The sequence below is a fragment of the Ornithodoros turicata genome, unplaced genomic scaffold (assembly GCF_037126465.1).
Source record: "Ornithodoros turicata isolate Travis unplaced genomic scaffold, ASM3712646v1 ctg00000917.1, whole genome shotgun sequence".
Classification (NCBI taxonomy): Eukaryota; Metazoa; Arthropoda; class Arachnida; order Ixodida; family Argasidae; genus Ornithodoros; species Ornithodoros turicata.
The window spans coordinates 489809-507599 of record NW_026999419.1 but is presented as its reverse complement, the minus strand read 5'-3'; the positions used below and the strand labels follow the sequence as shown (position 1 = coordinate 507599).

The 17791-nt window shown below is 42.9% G+C and overlaps 2 protein-coding genes and 1 long non-coding RNA gene across 3 annotated transcripts in view; 1 reads left to right on the top strand and 2 right to left on the bottom strand.

Annotated features, from left to right (window-relative positions):
• Positions 1–10339, bottom strand: part of LOC135375721 (conserved oligomeric Golgi complex subunit 2-like) — a 32354-nt gene extending 22015 nt beyond the window's left edge. Inside the window, exons 1-8 of the mRNA XM_064608377.1 lie at positions 10174–10339; positions 9906–10067; positions 9777–9842; positions 9636–9716; positions 4273–4361; positions 2979–3081; positions 2694–2873; positions 969–1084 (exon numbers count right to left, since the gene is read on the bottom strand). Coding sequence (XP_064464447.1) covers positions 969–1084; positions 2694–2873; positions 2979–3081; positions 4273–4361; positions 9636–9716; positions 9777–9842; positions 9906–10067; positions 10174–10245 — 869 coding nt within the window. The 5' untranslated portion in view covers positions 10246–10339. The remainder of the gene's footprint in view (positions 1–968; positions 1085–2693; positions 2874–2978; positions 3082–4272; positions 4362–9635; positions 9717–9776; positions 9843–9905; positions 10068–10173) is intronic.
• A 172-nt stretch (positions 10340–10511) lies between these two features.
• On the top strand, positions 10512–11231 carry LOC135375720 (uncharacterized). Its single transcript, XR_010417360.1, has 2 exons — positions 10512–10971; positions 11137–11231. It is a non-coding gene; the product is annotated as an uncharacterized LOC135375720 (long non-coding RNA).
• Positions 11232–12138: 907 nt separating this feature from the next.
• On the bottom strand, positions 12139–16053 carry LOC135375719 (uncharacterized). The gene is made up of 2 exons (XM_064608376.1): positions 15966–16053; positions 12139–15417 (listed from the first exon to the last, which is right to left on the bottom strand). Exon 2 carries the CDS (start codon positions 15399–15401, stop codon positions 12252–12254), a length of 3150 nt encoding a protein of 1049 aa, XP_064464446.1. The 5' UTR covers positions 15402–15417; positions 15966–16053; the 3' UTR covers positions 12139–12251.
• Positions 16054–17791: the final 1738 nt, after the last annotated feature.

Here is a 17791-nt window from a genome sequence, read left to right as displayed (position 1 = left end):
GCTACCAACATATTTCACGTAAGTTGCCGAGAAGCCGTGTAACCTTTGAGTGAAAATGACACTTTTCGGGTGATGAGTGGGACCGTAGCCTTAACCCGATTCTTCCACGAATTTTTACCCATCAATGGAAGGTTGCCTCATTAGTGTGAAACCCCATTTTTATCTTGCAAATTACCCTCACTGAGACGTCTGTAGGAATGCACACTAACTTGTCTGGTAGCAAATGCAGTTACACCACTGTTTGTACCAAACCAGTACAGTTAGTTTGAGCAAATGAGCCTGGTCTCTCCCCGAATTCAGCATACTGGAAGTGTTTTCACCCGTGTCGCATGAATTTAGAGCACATGTTTATTTACCCAAATTTTGCCTCCCGAATTTAGATAAAAATATTTCCCGAAAACTTCAGGCTCAATGTATAGGTTGTATGATGCTTGGGTGCATGCCCTCAAACAAACCCCTGAAACAGCTGTACCCACGAGCTGTAGAGATGGCTGTTTGGATGACCTTGCATTTTGTTTTGCAAATGATTTTTATTCCTTCGTAACAAACAGTTGATTTTATGGAGAGAATATGAAACAAGTACGTTATACTCTGTGGATCAGGAAAAAGTGTTATATGTCAATTAACACGCAAACCTGCCACAGCCATATAATTTCAGTGATTTTCAATGAATTACACGAGCTTCTTGCATGTGATAAACAGCTATTTAAATTTTTGAAAAGGTCCTTCAGTACCTTTCTCCTACTGGGCCCAGTGGCAGAATGGTCTGTGTTCAAAATATTGGTGGTCCCTGTCTCAGGCATCTTCTTTAATCAACAATTTGATATCATACACAAAATATTGTATGCAACCATTTCATCGCAGACTAAGAATTTACTCGCATAATTAACACACTCACGTAAATACCCCCCACCCCATGCAGGAGGACAGAAAGACATGTTGACAGAAAGAAGATACTGTTTCCATACCCTGGTGTACTGACAGTAACATTTAGAAGACCTTGACACCTGGTGCTGACAAAGAGAACCACCTGACTGTGCACTCCTTCCAAACCGGACTCCTGAATCACTTTTTCTGATACAATCTGAAAAAGAAAACAATGATGATAAAACTAAGAGTGCATACTCATATATGCAGTGAGAAGGCTAGAATGTGTGCGAAAGAGTAGCCCAGGAGTGCATCCTGGCAAACTGCAACCCATACAGGCCAGGCCTCGTGGTCTTGTATTTTTTGTATTCTCAGTAGAGACACAATAAACATATCAGTATCATTTCTCTGACCTGTTACAATCACGCTGGTTGTGCACGCATGTTCTGAAGAACACTAAAAGACAAAGCTGGCAGAGAGATATTGCTTCGATTTTGAACACTGTCCCTGTAGTTTCCTGTAGTAGGCACCGTTGCCGATGGGCATTAAAACCAAATCCAGTTACCGGAATTTCACGCGTATAAGCCGCACCGCAGATAAGCCACAGAACCCGTTTTTAGGAATGTTTTGAAAATTTTCAGGCAGATAAGCCGCGGGCAATATGACGCGAGTGATTTGTGCGACAAAGGAGACCATAGAGAAGGCCATAAACCCTGTGGTCCACACATGGGGGTCGGCATGGTGTACAACAAAGGAGGTCAGTTCTAGTGTTCTACCAAGATCGGATTGTACCCTTGTTGAGTGTTTTTCATGGGTCGACGGGTCAGTGGACTTCCAGAACACATGAATCACTGTCACCACTTTTATTAAAGCTGCTTGGGGGAAGGCACTAGAAGGGCCAGTCTACTCGAATGTGGACGTGCATTGTAAGGGCGGTGCTGTTCCAGAGACATTGTCGGCCCTTTCATTAAAACGTAATCAGATAAGCCACAGTGCACCCGTGAGAAAAACAAACCGTGCATAAGCTGTGGCTAATTAAGCTGTGGATATTACGGTACATTTCTGCTGGCTGTGAATATGGCACTGACGAAAGTCGTTACCTTTGCATAACCGTGTTCTAAGAGCATTTATCTAACCACTGACTAGTAGAAGCTCTATTTCTACAGAGGCTCTTGACTTACAAGATGTTTATCACTGAGAAACCAAAATACGTAATGAAAAATGCAATTGAACTTCTATGTGCAATAAGCGGACAAGCTGAAAAATGCTGAAACAAGTAACCTCGTCAGGAAATAGAATCTGCTTAACATTGTAGGCGCCAGCAAACATCATGACTGGTGACAGGAAGAGTGCGGCACTAAACGACATAATCCTCAACAGAACAGTCAATGTGACTTAAAAAATACAATGTTCACTGCCATGGACTGTGTACACTGCCCATTCCTGTCCTTCCCCCCATACAACATATTATACAGGGTGTATGCTCCAGTGTGTCCAGAAATTATATTTAAAGCGAGCGATAAAAGAACAGCAAGTGGTACTTTTCTGCTACTTGAGTAAGAAACAGGTACTGCTTCACTAGTAGCACCTGTTTCTTAGTCAAGTAGCTGAAAAGTAGCGCTCATTTCTCTTTTATCGCTTGCTTTAAATAAAATTTATGGACACGTTAGAGCAAGCACGCTATATAGTTTGACAGAAATCAACAATGACATAAATACTGAGAACAGCCTATGCACAAACATGGAACAAATATTCACATTTTTTCTCCCCCAGGACAGTCATCACCTGCACAAATACTCTACTCAACGAAATAAGTGTCCCCTTACATCTCGGAACACAGGTGCCACCACTTTCTTTCGAAACAACTCTTCCATCGACGTGACACGGTCAATTGTGGCACACACATGGAGCACTGACGACAACTCTGCCGGATCATCCGCGTTGATGCTCTGCAGAAACGATGCTTCAAGGTGCTGCTGAAGTGCCGACGTCACGACGTCAACTCTCTGCATGGTGTTTTAAAGTCAACAGAAAAAAAAAAAAAAGACTGTTAATACCCAAAATACACCAAAATGAAACCAGCACTGTTGGCCAATATGCTCGGTTAATACCTGTGCCATTTCGCCAGCGAGTTTCACCTGGTAGCATTTCTCGAGGTAGAACAGGATTTGGTTGACTTCTGTAGCAAGCTGCTCAACTTGATCATTGTTCCAGCTGGAAAAAGAAGCAGAAACATTTTCAGAGTCTTTATATCTAAATAGTTTGATAACAAAAAATAATGAGAAAAAAAGCTAATTATATTCTCAACAGGGCAAAAACAAATAAAGAAAATAAAATACATTTTCAGGCAAGCCACAGCAAACTGAAACTTTTCTGTTTCTGGAGCAAAAAAAAATAAAGCATGCAGTATTTGGTGGAAGTGGAAATTTATGGCAGCTGTATAACTTATATGGCTCGGGAAGCAATTTAGTTACAGGAAAAGTTACTAAAACCAAAATGTACGTAATTTAGTTACTGTTACTCATTAAATGTGATTAAGCCACTCTCGAGTTACTTCATGCGGTGTTCATGTAACCATGTCAGAAGTTCATAACTTATGCACTGAACTAGATGACACAAATGTATTATGTCGACATTGTAGCTTACATGCAGAAAACAGAACACATGAACAAAAGCAAGAAAGCAGATGTAAGATTGATGTTAAATTAGTCACTCCATGGCACCAGACATGGTACACAGCATTAAAGTGGTGAATACATTCTACTATAAAACAAATTTATGAAAGTAGATGAAATTTAAAAATCACCATCACTGGTTGGGTACAATGAGTGTCCACACGAAGAATTGAAAATGTCATGTTTTAAATGAATGCTAAAACCTGTGTCAGACCAGTCTATATGGACAAAAATGCAAGATCCAATTGCAGTACGGAAGCTTCAGGCTTTGGAAAGAGACAGTACTGCAAGCAGAAATTTACACAACCGCAGCGGAAAGTACAAGTTACAGATAAAATGTAATCAAATTACAGCTACATGTACTTGTTTTTGAAGTATATTTAGGTAAAGTAATTAATTACAGAAAATCAATTTTATCTGTAATTAATTATTTCACAGCCATGGACATATATCATGCTAGAATACATAACAAAAGGAACAAAAATTGTTCCCTCAGCCACAGCCTTCTCAAACATGGTTGGTTGCACTGAACAAGGTCTGTATTCTGGAGAATAAGGTCGTTTCATTCATTCAGGTCATTGGCATGTGTTATTTGACATATGCGGCCAACGCAAGAACCAAAGCTGAAACCTTTCCATCAAACCGTTCCAGAAATAAATAAAAAATTCAGTTGGACACCCTGGTTGTGAATCATATTTTGCAGTCTTCAAACAGGAATAAATGACAGTACCTCCTTGTGCCATCAGCAGACAGAGGAGGAAGCAAACGCTCCACCTTTTCCACACTTTTGCACACAAATTTTGCATGCTGTATCAGGGTCTGAAATTATTGCAACAAGTACAATTATTATTGCGATACAACAATATAATATATATTATAAAAGACAAAGCTGCAATTTTTGGCATTTTCAATGCAAATACAGGTTTTAGCAGATATGCTTCGGCTGCAAATTATTTATTCTTGTAATCGAAGCATTTGACTCTGGACTTGATGCAACTGTTACAAGACAAGAATGTGCAAAGCATAAATAATGTGTCACATATTGTCTACTGTCACCAGCGTACAACAATTTATTAACAAACACACTTGGAATGAGCCAGTTTACGGGAACTGTCTTGTGTCCTAATCTATTTGACTTCATATTCGACTCTACGCTGACGATTGTATAATTTATCGAGCTATAACCAGTCCTTCTGACATTGATCTCCTTCAGTCCGACCTAAACTCATTACAATCGCGGTGCACAACGTGGTTAATGGAATTAAACATAGATGAATGTAAACATTTAAGGTTTTTTTGTTCACGTGACGCGTTGCCCCATCCGATGTACACTATTAACAACGATGTACTCGAGTCTCTTACATCTTTCAAGTATCTTGGTGTCCATATATCATCCAACCTGTCATGGAAAACCCACATTACTCAGATATGTAATGCCACTAATTCATCCCTTGGCTTTATCCGACGCTTCTTCTATCAGGCATCATCAAGTGCAAAGTTACATCTATATAGGTTACTTATTCGCCCCCCAAACTGGAATACGCGGTCTCAGTCTATGGCCCTGGCAGTGATAGCCTTATCAAGGTACTTGAATCTGTCCAGAACCGCGCGGCACGTTTTATTCTATCAAACTACTGTCCAACAGCAAGTGTCACATCAATGAAAAGATATCTGGGATTACCGCCGCTCTCATCTCGTAGAAAAGTAATTCGTTTATCTCTATTCCACAAACTGAATCATCATAACGACCCAATGGTGTCCACTTACTTTTCATCACCAGATTACACCTCCCATCGCGTCACCACTCCCTAAGAGTACGGGTTCATTTCACTAACACAAAGTAATTTTCCGGTTCTTTTTTCATTCATACAGCATAGGAGTGGAACTCTTTTCCCCGTAACATCATCACCATCTGGGATACTTCCACTTTTAAGGATGCATCAACCGATTTGTTTTTGTTAACTTTTTCAACTTTACCTATACCATATGTTTCTTGTTTTGTATTACATTTGTTACATGTTACTGTATTACTTATTTGTGTAGTATTGTGTGTTATTTGTGTATAACTTATATATGTTTCAAATAATGTCATGTACTTGCCGCACGTGTAATTATCTTATGTTATTTTGATAAGTGTCTTGTTTTGTGTATGATGCCTCTCCCCTCTATAAGGCCTTTTTGGCCCTGAGGATATATAAATAAATAAATAAATAAATAAATAAATAAAATAAAGAAATAATCTCTGCAGTTAACTTCTTGATAACCTGAGGAGGGAGCAACAAAGTAAACTGTAAGGAGAATCCAGGATAGTTCCTCTGAGCTCAGATTTGCGGGGGCCTCATCACACCCTTTCTTGTGGTAGTCAGCATTACAAGGCAGAGTTTCACAGGATTTGCAAGTTCTCTCATATCAATTTTGGTTACTGCAGGCAACATCTAGGGTTGCCACCTTTCGGAGTGCAAAATACAGGCTGAGGGAGAGGAGCTGGAATAGAGGGAAAGGAGGAAATGTTTGCGGGAAAGGGAAAGTGGGTGAGGGGTGGAGAGTATACAGAGAGAGAGAAAGAAAGAACGAGCGTACTCGCTCTAGACAACAATGATAATAACAACGAATAACTAAGAAAACGACTGTTGACTACGGAGTTGGGTCTGTGCTCCAGATTTATTCAAGCTGTAGTGGAATGTTGAAAGGAAAAACCCGTAAAAACCCCTATGAAAGGTGTTGAGTGACAAATACCGGCAAAAGGCTGCCCGTATCACCTTCCTACCGGCAACCGGCAGAGCGAGCAAATAACCGGCCCTGCCCGTATAATACCGGCCTGGTGGCAACCCTAGCAACATCTGTAAGCAGCAAAGTAAATATGCTACTTCGCGTAAGCATCTTAACGGGTACAGTCAGCAACCCTCTGACAGAAAACACATTCCAAATCTAAAAATCTCTGTCATTGACAGAGGAAGAGGCTAGCCATTTCCAAATTAACCAAATGCCGTAAGTGGAAAGGGTTCAAAGTGTTTGGAGTCAGCCTGCATTGTTCTATTCATCCGTTTTTCTCTATACAGAAGGTTCTTAACATAGGCAGAGAGTTTTTAATCTGCCGTAGGGGGCAGGGGCGCAACGTCCCCTTGTCCACTGGCTGGTGGCACCTCATCATATTTCCACGTTCATCTTGGGTGTCAGCTGAGGGGACTTCTCGGAGGGGGACTCAGGCCCCACAAGCCCCCACACAGTCAGCAGCTATGGTTCTCAATGCATGAGTCCTTCAAATTTCAAATGGTACCCCATGTGGCGAGGGACTTCTGATACCACTGGGTACAAGTAACTGACTGCCGCCATCTCATACATGTGAACTGAGTACTGGTAACAAACTTTTTTTATACTTTGATGCATTTAGTGACTTAACCCATTGTTGTCAACCTCTGTAGCTTCTTTGAGGAACCTCAGCTAGTGTAATCACTAACTGACCAATTAACCAGTAACCATATTCATTCGCTCTTTCTGAGAGAGAACGTTCATGTTGAATACCAGTAGGCGAAAGATAGTGAACGAAGATGCAACAAATTTCTGAAATTAGAGAGAGAAACAGGAAATTCTAAAGCAGCTGCAACCACTTCCTTTCTAGTTAGTTACTTTAGAATTTTGTGTTTGTCAAACCAAGCACCTCTGGATTGCTGGTCAAGTGATCTAAACCACTGCAATACACAGGCATGGCCTACCAATGACTTGCATTCATCAAGCAGGATATCTCTCTCCACATTCTTCCTCGTACATATACATACAACACAGGATGAGACAACGGCACCTAGTGAGCATGATAGGAAGCTACAGCTACATTTGCTACACCAAGCGCTGCGATTGAAGGCGAAATGGCGTGGTCCAGCCTCGAATACAGGGAGGTTCGATCAAAAACACGTTACCTGGGGCGAATAACCCACCTAGCAGAAAACACACTTAAAACGAGTCTTCCAACACGTACATTATAGGGGCACAAAAACAAAGTGGATCAAATGTATGAGTAAGATAGACTCCAAGTGCAGTAGGGGAACGACACGACATAAGAAAAAAAAACGTACGAGAATGGTACAGACAAGTCAACAAGGAAATGAAGGCAATCGAACATCACTGCTGGAGACAATGTTCAAACAAAAAACAAAGCATGATATAAAGAAGAACGTGCCCCATACAGCTTCTACAGAGGTGACCACCAAAGCGGCTTGCTATTCCAAGCCAGAACAGGCGCCCTCCTAACCAGAAAAAGAACCGCACAGCTCTTCGACCACCCTGACGAAACACGTCTGCTATGCGGGATCGAGAAAGACGACATAGAACACGTGATGTTGAAATGTCCGGATACCCAAGCAATCCGTCTGGAGGGTTTAGACATTAAAACAGCGCTCGGTCTAACACCCCCTCAAAATGATGAAAACCCCAGCAATATCGCAGACAGCTGCAAGTGCCACATAACAAATTGGGAAAAACAGACAAGAACCCCTCTGCACACGTTAGAAACTAAGACGCTAGCCAAAGCCAGCACCAAAGCCTGGTCAGTGATCCAGGACCCAGTCAACCAGCACCACCCGACCAGCCAACAGACCGGGAGACCCTGCGAACAAGCAAAGCCAACCCCCAGTGAAAGCGATCAGGAAGTGACACACAGGAAACCACCTAGCGGACACTAGCCTGTCTGGAACGCCTGGAGCCAAGTTCTTTGTGTCTTTTTTCCTTTCATTTTAATTCGCTCTTTTCATTTCTTTTCACCTTCCGTCTGTGGCACCTCAAGGTGCCTGCCCTGTGTCGAAAGCAGTGTTGTACGTATCGCCGTTACAAGTAACGCCGTTACACTAATCGATACTTTTTCGGTATCGGAGTGCGTATCGGCGATACTTTTTAAAATCAGTATCGGAAAAGTATTTCCGTTACGCATTTATGGTAACACATCGTTACCGATACCGATACTTTTTAGTGCCCCACCCTTTCTTCACCGACCATATTTCTTACTCTTATTCATTGTCAATGGTCCGTCTAGCCCTCGACAACAAGCTTGTGGACACGCCTACGTGCTCCGTAACCGGAATTATGAAATTATACCAAACACGTGTTCACCGTTTTTCTTTGAAACTGAAGGAAATAACCACGCTGTGTTCAACAAAAGAGTTGAGGTCAACGAACAGAGGTCAAGTTCTTTAACAGTGCACTCTAAATTCCACTGCTAAGCTGCCGTGTCGCACTGGGTCACACTCACATATACTGTGGCATTGTAAACTTCAGATAGGATTCCTGGGTCACTGGACTTCATGGTATGTGTGGGCCTGACACTAACATAATTGTCACACTGGCCTCTGTCAGCTGCCTGAGACACCACAGCTTGCAAGGATGACAGAAGACGATTTCAAGAACCAGCTATTGCTAAAAGTCAAGCATAACGTTTCCGAGCTACATATGAAATATGCTGTCTTTTCACTGCAGAACTGTTCACGTAAGCGATATTTCCATGTTGCACCATCTCCGTATTTCAAACAAAAGTATCGCCCAAAGTATCGCGTTACTTTTTTTAGTAACGGTAGCGGTACTTCGTTACTTTACAAAAGAAGTATCGATATCGGTATTTCGATACTTTTTACTCAAGTAACGAGTATCGGTATCGCGATACCATATTTCGGTAACGGGTACAACACTGGTCGAAAGGGATTAGGCGAACCTGAACTTGAAGCGACCCTCCTGAGCACACAGACAGACAAACACAGCACACACCTCAAGGAGCCTAAGAACAGCTGGTTTTATGAAAGCCAGTGTGCCAAAGAATGTGATGGGTAGAAACACAAAAGCAGGCATCACAAAAAGTGTGAAACAACCGAAACAGTAGTAGTAGGGGGCCAGAAAATATAAGAGGTGTCAACGGAGTCCTTAATCGCAGAGAGGACTGAACGGTCACTACATTTACGTTGGCAGTTTGAGGTTTGTGAAATTGACTTCATCCATTTTCACCAACCACAATGCATTTTGTAAAAAAAAAACAGTTTAATTGCTAGATTTATTTCCTTTTAACGTCTCGTCTGTAGTGGTTGTTCGCCCACACAGGCACTCCAACTACTTTACCTTTTTCTCTCGAATTTTGCGCCTTTTCTCTAGCTGCTCTTGTGACTGCTTCAGGATGTCATCTACGGTTGCCTTCACGTCCTACGAACGCAGAAACTCTTCCAGCATATATTAGAAACGCATGCTAAACCTTTTGCTTACATTGACTTCTTGCTTCAGCTGCTCCAAAGGCTGGGATATATTTTTAATGAACTTGTCAAGCCCAACCTGTCGATAATATCTGGTATTACAACACTTAAAGCTCATTACACAGATGTTCGAGTAACTTACAAGATTAGCTGACAAGTTAACGAAGTCTGCGTAGTCCTTGTTAATAAGTTCTATCATCGATGAGCGTAAGAACTTTAGGTGAATTCCAAGATCGTCTCGAAGCTTCTCTAGGCTTGCATGCTTTCGATGTTCGCTAACGAAGGTGTCCACTGAGAAGTTTTCCTGCGATAAGTTAAACTACGCTAACTAAGGCTCGTACAACGATGAAACAGAATTTGCTTCTGCTGTTAGAACATCACGTCAGTTTCTATAGTCACGAAGTTCATACCTTCATGAACACATCTCTCGGAAAGCATAAAGTTGCCGTCGGCTCCGACTTTTCTGGCAGCACTCTTTCCATGTTTTTAGACGTGGTCCGATTAGCGGTTCATCTTTACATATTCCATAAACACAACACTGGACGGCGCCATACTTGCCACCTTAGCTTAAGACCGCAGTCGAACCAAAAAATATCCAGAACGATATAATTTTTGGATTGCAACGATAATTGCAGACTAGTAAAAACAAAAATTGAAAAAGTAAAATAAAACATAAAGTGTACGGTGAATAGCATAATAATTATCATTAGAAAAAGTGCGTTCTTTCTGTCAGTTTGCCTTCGTTTCTCCTGTTCCCTTCGAGCAACACGGTTTCAAGCAGCTATCCAGCCTGGTAAATACATGTAATCCATATGGTAAGAGATACCAATGTGGTTAATACGTAGATCATGTCAGGAACATGTCCGTATAACTTCGTGTTCCCAACATTATTGCGAGTAGATCGAAATTTTAGTGCAACACGTGTGCAAGGCTTAGATGTGATAAACACGTGCAATGCTTGATATTGGACAGTTGAATATGTTCAACATGCTTGATATTGCTTTTTTTTTTTCTTCCTTTGAACATGTGTTTGCATGATGACAAGTTGAATCTTGAATGCACTATGTGAGTCGCAACTGATTTAATGAGTCTGATTCAATTCCTAATAAAAGTATCGCGGCATACTCACGTTTTTCGATACTCATGCTTACCTTTCATTTCAGAGTGCAACATTCCATCCGTTGTGGGGACCAAAAGAGCCCGTACATGTTAGTAAGACACATTTTTGGAGTCTAAAGGCCACAAATGATGTATACTACAATTCTTGACACCATCGTGGAAGTTAAATGACTGATTTAATGAGTCTGATTCTGTGCCGTGTGACTGATACTTGGAAGAAGAGGAGCGAGTTCTACAGACCTTTTTCTTTACAGGTTATACCAAGATGCTCAAAGGGGAGTAACTGAAAAATCTCAGTACAAGTGCATATGTATGCTATATGTTCATTAAAGCTATTGTATAATATATATACGAGCTTTGTCCACAGTTCTTTGGCATTTTATGGATATAAATGTTTTGACTGGTGCTAGTGTTCAGATATCTCTACAGTGCCTTTTCATGGTGATGCGACAGATTGTAGAAAGAGAAGCTTTTCTGCTTCAGAAGTAAAATTACTCTTCAGAGTGGCAAAAAAAGGGGCCGTTAACTCTCACCAAACACACAGCTAATGCTGTTTGTGCCTACACGCTGTAATGTCCATTGGCCTGTTTGATCTTGATCAGGATCACTTGAAGGATCACAGTAATGTTGTCTTTCGTCAAATCTTACGAAGCTGTGGACACTTGAAGATTCAAAATTCAGTTGAATCCCATGCATCTACTCTACATATCTATTCAGGACCAACTAAACCTGTGTCCTCAACGATTGCTCATGTTGCACAGAAGCTGCACACCTGAGTGTGCAGCTGCACGCACCATTATTGACGAGCATCCATCTCCAATTGCGGTAATATACCGTTTCTGTTTCCGTTACCATTACTCTTCCCTGCCTGGAACACCTGTCATTGGTCAAGGAGTAGCGATGACCCTGCATGCTTAGGTCAGGAGTCGTGTGAAATGGGATGCATGAGGAAAGTACCTGATGACTACGTGAAAGAAAATAGTGATTTTGAAGTATCGTCTGCAGCATGGATTGACAGTTTGATATGCAAGTATGTTTAATTTCATAAGTTAGCTGGTTTTTAGGGAAATAGCTCCTCCCTGTGTAGCTCTGCCCAGTGGTGACAGCTGACGATTTTTGGCACAAACATTTCTAAATGCTGACAATTTCCGAATTTAACAAAACACATAAATGACGAAAACTCTGAACCCTATTTATGAGTATAAGGACTGCTCCAACAGCATAATCCTATGTTTTAACTCATGTTACAGCTTACATATTAAAAGCATTTGTCTTTATTATGTTCGTATGATTCTTTGGTGTCCTTAAAATTATAATAAATTAAAATTAACAGCACACACGAAACATGTCCCAAGATGAAAGGCCCGTCTCATCTTTGCGCGCTTCTGTTTTTCCACATCTCGAGTGGATTCTTTCCTTTTCTCTCTTTTTCTCTAACTTTATCCTTAAGCTTTGACAGATTCTTGGCCGAGCGCTCCAAGTTCCTGTACTTATCTGAAAGGTCAATCGAGGAGCGATCGTGAAATCCACCGAGCCTCTTAATGAGTGCCCAATGTCCTCTGCCGTACTTCACCACTCCGTATACGAGAGCCTCAACTTCTGCATCGCAGTAGAATTTCCTCTTTCCTGTTCCGCGTGTAGCAACACTGGTACCCTGCGCTGCAGACGGTGGACTGCCTTCGATAGACGAGTCCTGTATTACGGAATCTTTGTCCCTGTCATCAACGTCTGCCTCCGTAACCGTGGCTCGCCCGGATGTCGAGCTTGTGCCTTTTTTGGTCGTTGAAACAGCAGGGCACTTGGCACTGATCTCTGTAGGCTTTTTCGTTCTCTTCGAGTACCACGGACTCCTTCTTGCTTTTTGCCCTCTGCCACTTTTAACTGAATTAGGGGTTTGAGTGCCCCTCAGCGGTACTGCACCCTTCTGCTCTTCGCTCTCACGCACGCGTGCCACCAATGTCACACCCTCATCACTGGAGACCGTTTCGTCATCTTGTGTCTTGCTGCTTGCGAAGGCACAATTTTCTAGTCTCCTTGGAAACAATGGAGCATAACGCAGCAGTGTGTCACGCTCTGTCAAGGACTGCTTTTTATTTTTGTTATATTCCCGCAGCTCTTTCAGTGGGTTAATCTTCTGTTCACGCTTCTCTTTAACTCTGCTCTTTACAAACTTATATGCCTCAGGATTGCTTTCAAGGTTTCTGAACTTGTCCCTCAAGTCCGTGGTTTTGCGACCCACAAATCCGCCTTCCATGTGTATCTTTTTCCATATCATGTTATCTCCCGCATATTTCGCGACACCATAGAAGATGGCTTCTTCTTCAAGGCCGCTGAAGGCAATGGGCTTTCTACGACATCGAACATTAACAACTTGCTCGCAGTTTCCGTTCTGCGCTCCCTCCTGGTCACGAGCATGTTCTAACATTCTTGCCTGAAGACTTATTTCCACTGTGGGCCGACCACTTGTCTTTTGCCTTCTACGTCTCATTTCTCGTGCCGGCGGTGCATTGGTTGCGGCTGCTTCCTCCGACAGTACGACAACGCTTGCGTCACTTTCGCGAGCTTGAATGCCCGTCGGCAAACAAGGGAAGGAATCATCACTCTCTTCTATACTTTCTGTCGCATTGTTACTTTCGTCGTGTCCTGAAACTTCACTTTTGTTCCCACTAGAAACAACAGACTCTTTGACGTTAGATGTCCCTTCCAAGGCTCTGGTCGACACTGTGGCTTCGCGCTCCAGGTCCGTAGCTTCTAACGACTTGTCGTGCTCACCAGGTTCACAAATTTTCCTTGCTTCCGAATGTTGTTCCTGTTCCGTTTGGACGACACTGATTGGTGCAACGCTGTCAGCTTCCGTATCAGGAGACTCTCTTTCACAAATGTGGCTTACATTCCGATCCACCGATTCAGGAGCATCGATCGAAGACCTTACTTTGTCGCTTCCCTCGTGCGAATAATTGGACAAGCATTGCGTGTGTTCTTTAGAGCGCTGCTCGGAACCCTCGCTGCATTTATATTCTGTTGCAACCGCTGTCGTTCGTTGTGTAGCACCATTTTTGTGCACATTTGGTTGCGTAACCCAATCTCCTATATCAGAGATGCGGGATATGAGATTAGGCGACAAACGTGTCAGTTTAACCACTGGCGAGATAACGTTGACACGCATAGGACAAGGCTTCTTTAAGGGTTGGTTGTCTTTACTGTCTTGTGATAGATTAGATAAAGTTCTTTTGTTGCAAGGTAGGTCTGCGTCACAATCAGAAACCTTATGTTTCACTGCAGTTTCAGATTCAGAACTCTCTGATGCGCCGAACAACGAGGTCTTTTTTGTCATTGTTGTTGCACTTTTCACAGGACTTCCCTCTGGCTTGCCGTTTCCTGGGAGATCTTGTGGAGATTCTGCGCTGTGTAAGGATCCGCATGCCTCACTGTGCGAGCCACTACTTGTATTACAAGGATCTGACTCATCTTCAGCTACGACATCAGACAGTGTCTTATGTTCAGCCTCGTGCTGCAAGGGCTCTGCTCTTTCGTTGGTGTTACTTCTAGATGTCGATTTTTGTGGAGGTGTTGCACTCGTTTCTTCTCCTTTGCTGCTCGACATGCTACCAGGCATAGGATCTTCGTCGTCGCATTCACTGACGCTGCCTAGTTGCAACTTTTGAATGATGGCGGTGTCCCCAGGGGTCCATAGCAGTCTGCTTGTTGTCATATCAGACGACTGCGAATTACTATCACTCTGACTGTCAGGAATCTGCTCCTCAGCCAAAAACTGTGACACTGGGAAGCCTTGAGACTCGCCTACTGGATCGGTTATCTTAGGTGTACTGCTGAAAAGCCGACGAGGCCTGCACTGTTGGATGCTGTCCTTGTCCGCCACACAGGTGACATTTTGCTGAAGTTCGCAATCGGACAATTTATTGCTTACTGCACTTCCTGCTGCAACACAGTTTGGTGTGAACACTTGTGATGCCGATGTCTCTGGGACTGTGTCCATTTGTATTTCCCATTGGCACATCATTTCACAATATCTGCTCACACGAGTCTGCTGTACACATTCCTGTGGTGTCTCTGTCACGCGGTCCATTTCTACAGGACTGTTGTCCACGCATGTTAAATCATCCTCATTGCTGCTCACAGGTTTGCTTCCTTCTAATATGCCAGTGTTAAGCACATTATCGGTGCAACTCTTGGCTGTTTCTGCCTTGTTATGCATTAGCTTGCCTGCTAATGCAAGGGTATCACAGGAGGCCTTGGATGATATTTCAGCACCTGTCACACTTGAGATGATATCTTCGAGATTTATTGTTGGAAAGACGTCCTGAAGCGTTGAGGTAGCATCTTGTACAAGTGTGCTATGTGTACCTAAAAGCAAGGTGCTGTCGCACAGTAGTGCAGCGTAGAACTTGGGCAAGATTTCTGTGACTTTATTTGCACTTATAGTGTCCAGCTTAGCAATAATCTCTTCTGAGGTAGGCACTTCCACTGGCACTGTACGAGTAGCTTTGTGTGATGCCATAGTTTCACTGTGTGGGCTGAAAATAGACAAAGATATTGGGCATCGCCTCATTCAATGTGCACATACTAAGTGTTATGTGCTGCTATCTTTGGAAAGGCAGCCATATTTTGTGCGCCTACCGCAAGTATTGACGAGAGCACACTTTCAAGATTGGCGCGATGCGCTAGAGCATTCGTGGATACAAGACGCGCCCTCAGTGGTACGTATAAGCCTACATTAACCTCTGGTATCTTGTAAGTGAAGATATCGAACTCATCGAAAAGAGTCGAAGGAGGTGTTAACAATCTGTGGTTCATCACCTTACATTGTAGGCATAAATCAGAACAAATACAGGTAAAAATTAGCAGAGATGCCAATGCACCAGCGCGACCATGCAAGTAGTCTTCAACTGTTATTATGTAGAGACTAAAGCAAGCAGGTCGTAGATCGGCAGCCGCTGATATTTTGAACAGAGTGTGTTCCCTGTTAGACATATTGGCGACTCCCAATGTGGGGCTTTTGCTGCAACCTGTTTCTCAATGAGTACTGTGAGAAATACGACCTACGAATCCGAGTGACACTCACGCAAACACCCTTGGGAGTTTCACATCAGCCCATTGCACAGCCGACCGCTACAAACCACCACAAACCACGCAAGCTTCCAGAATGGATTGAATAGGAACTTTTTCTTAGTCTATGGATATGACCGTCAAGTCAGAGCCAACAGGCGCTCTTCGATTTGGCTCAGGGTGTCGAACCGAAACGTTTTTCGTTCCGGGTACGTCATAAACGATCCGGTACCGGTTCTGCTCCGGAGTAAAAAAAATAACGGTTCATACAGGTTTTTATTCAGTTCCGCTTCTGCTGGGAATATTCATCCCCACAAGAAAAAAAAAAAAAAAAGGAATCAATGCTACAAAATGTAAACCCGTTTATTCCGCATACATTCCACATGGTATTTAATATCAATAGACAGCTGTGAAATTGGTAGCTCCTGGTTCCTGTGGGTTACTGTCTGTTCAAATGGGCTTTCTCCTTTATTGAAGCGCATGCTACAAACGGACTTGTTTGTCGTGATTGATATATTAACATTGCCTTGAGTTTGAGGGGAAAACACAGGACGAACACAGGACGAGATGAACAGATAGACTCACGAACCAGCAATGAAGCTTTAATACAGAAAGGGCAAGGGAAATATGATAAAAAGAAAGTGTACACTCCGGCGTCTCGGCGTAGGTGAATATGAGGCGTGTAATACGAACGAATCGGTGGTAGCATCGATAACTGCACAAGGGAACGTGTGTGATTGTAAAGAATGGAAAGGTATTCTAAAGCAGTACAGATTGCAAAAAGGACGATAAAAAGTAAAAGTATTGGTAACAGTAACAGTAAAATATATGAAAGTATAAATATACAAGCAAAACTCAGAAGTGAATAAGGTAAGGAATAAAATGTGTTTGAGTCTCCCCATGGAATTAGTCAAGATTAAAGAAGTTATCCGGGGCTAACGGGGCTAAGGAGAGTGACCAAGCCTTCTGGGATGACAATGCTAGGTTGGCTCACACATTCTTTTGTAGTTGCTATTAGAGAGGATTCTAGTAGAGTGCGGGACAGCTTGTCATTGCAGGAGATTAAACAGTTGGTTCCGGGAAGGTCTGTCGAGCAACCGGAACAGCCCTCCAGATGTTTAAAAAGTTCAGAAGTACTTGATTTGTTTTTGACATTATTAGCATGTTCCCGAAGTCTATCGTTTAGGCAATGGCCACTCTGGCCAATGTAGGAGCCCCCACACCGAAGGGGTACACGGTACACGCACGACTTTTTGCAGTCTACGAACTTTTTTGTGTGGGATGTGGTGCATCGCTGGTGTTGAACAGATTTCATGAAGGGTGTTAGGGTGGACAGCTTGTTGTGAACAGAGTAGGCTACTCTGATTCCTTGCGAGGTTGCAAATTTTCCTAAGGCATGTGAAATACCGTGGTAAAACGGTAGGACCACGCGGCGGTTCAGTGGGCGTTCAGGGTTTAAGGGTTTTGGGGTGCTTAGGAGATTTTGCAGGTGTGTATATATCAGGGTGTCGAACCGAACCCGAACCGAAAACCGAACCCGAACCGTTATTTTTGCCGGAACCGAACCCGAACCGAAATTTTCAGAACACTGCTGAACCCGAACCGGAGCAGAACCATAAAAAATAATAGCGGTAACCGGTTCGCAACAAAACGGTTCGGACATAGAAGTCAGCACAAGAGTTCCTCTCTATCCCCGAACGAAGACACATCGGTATCATCATCACGCGCCTATATCATGGATTTCAGAAATTTTCACCTAGCAGTCAGACGACGACGTATAGTAAGTATACTTTCAGCATCTTTTTAACATGTTGAAGCGCAGTTGTCCTTGTGAGCGCCGCG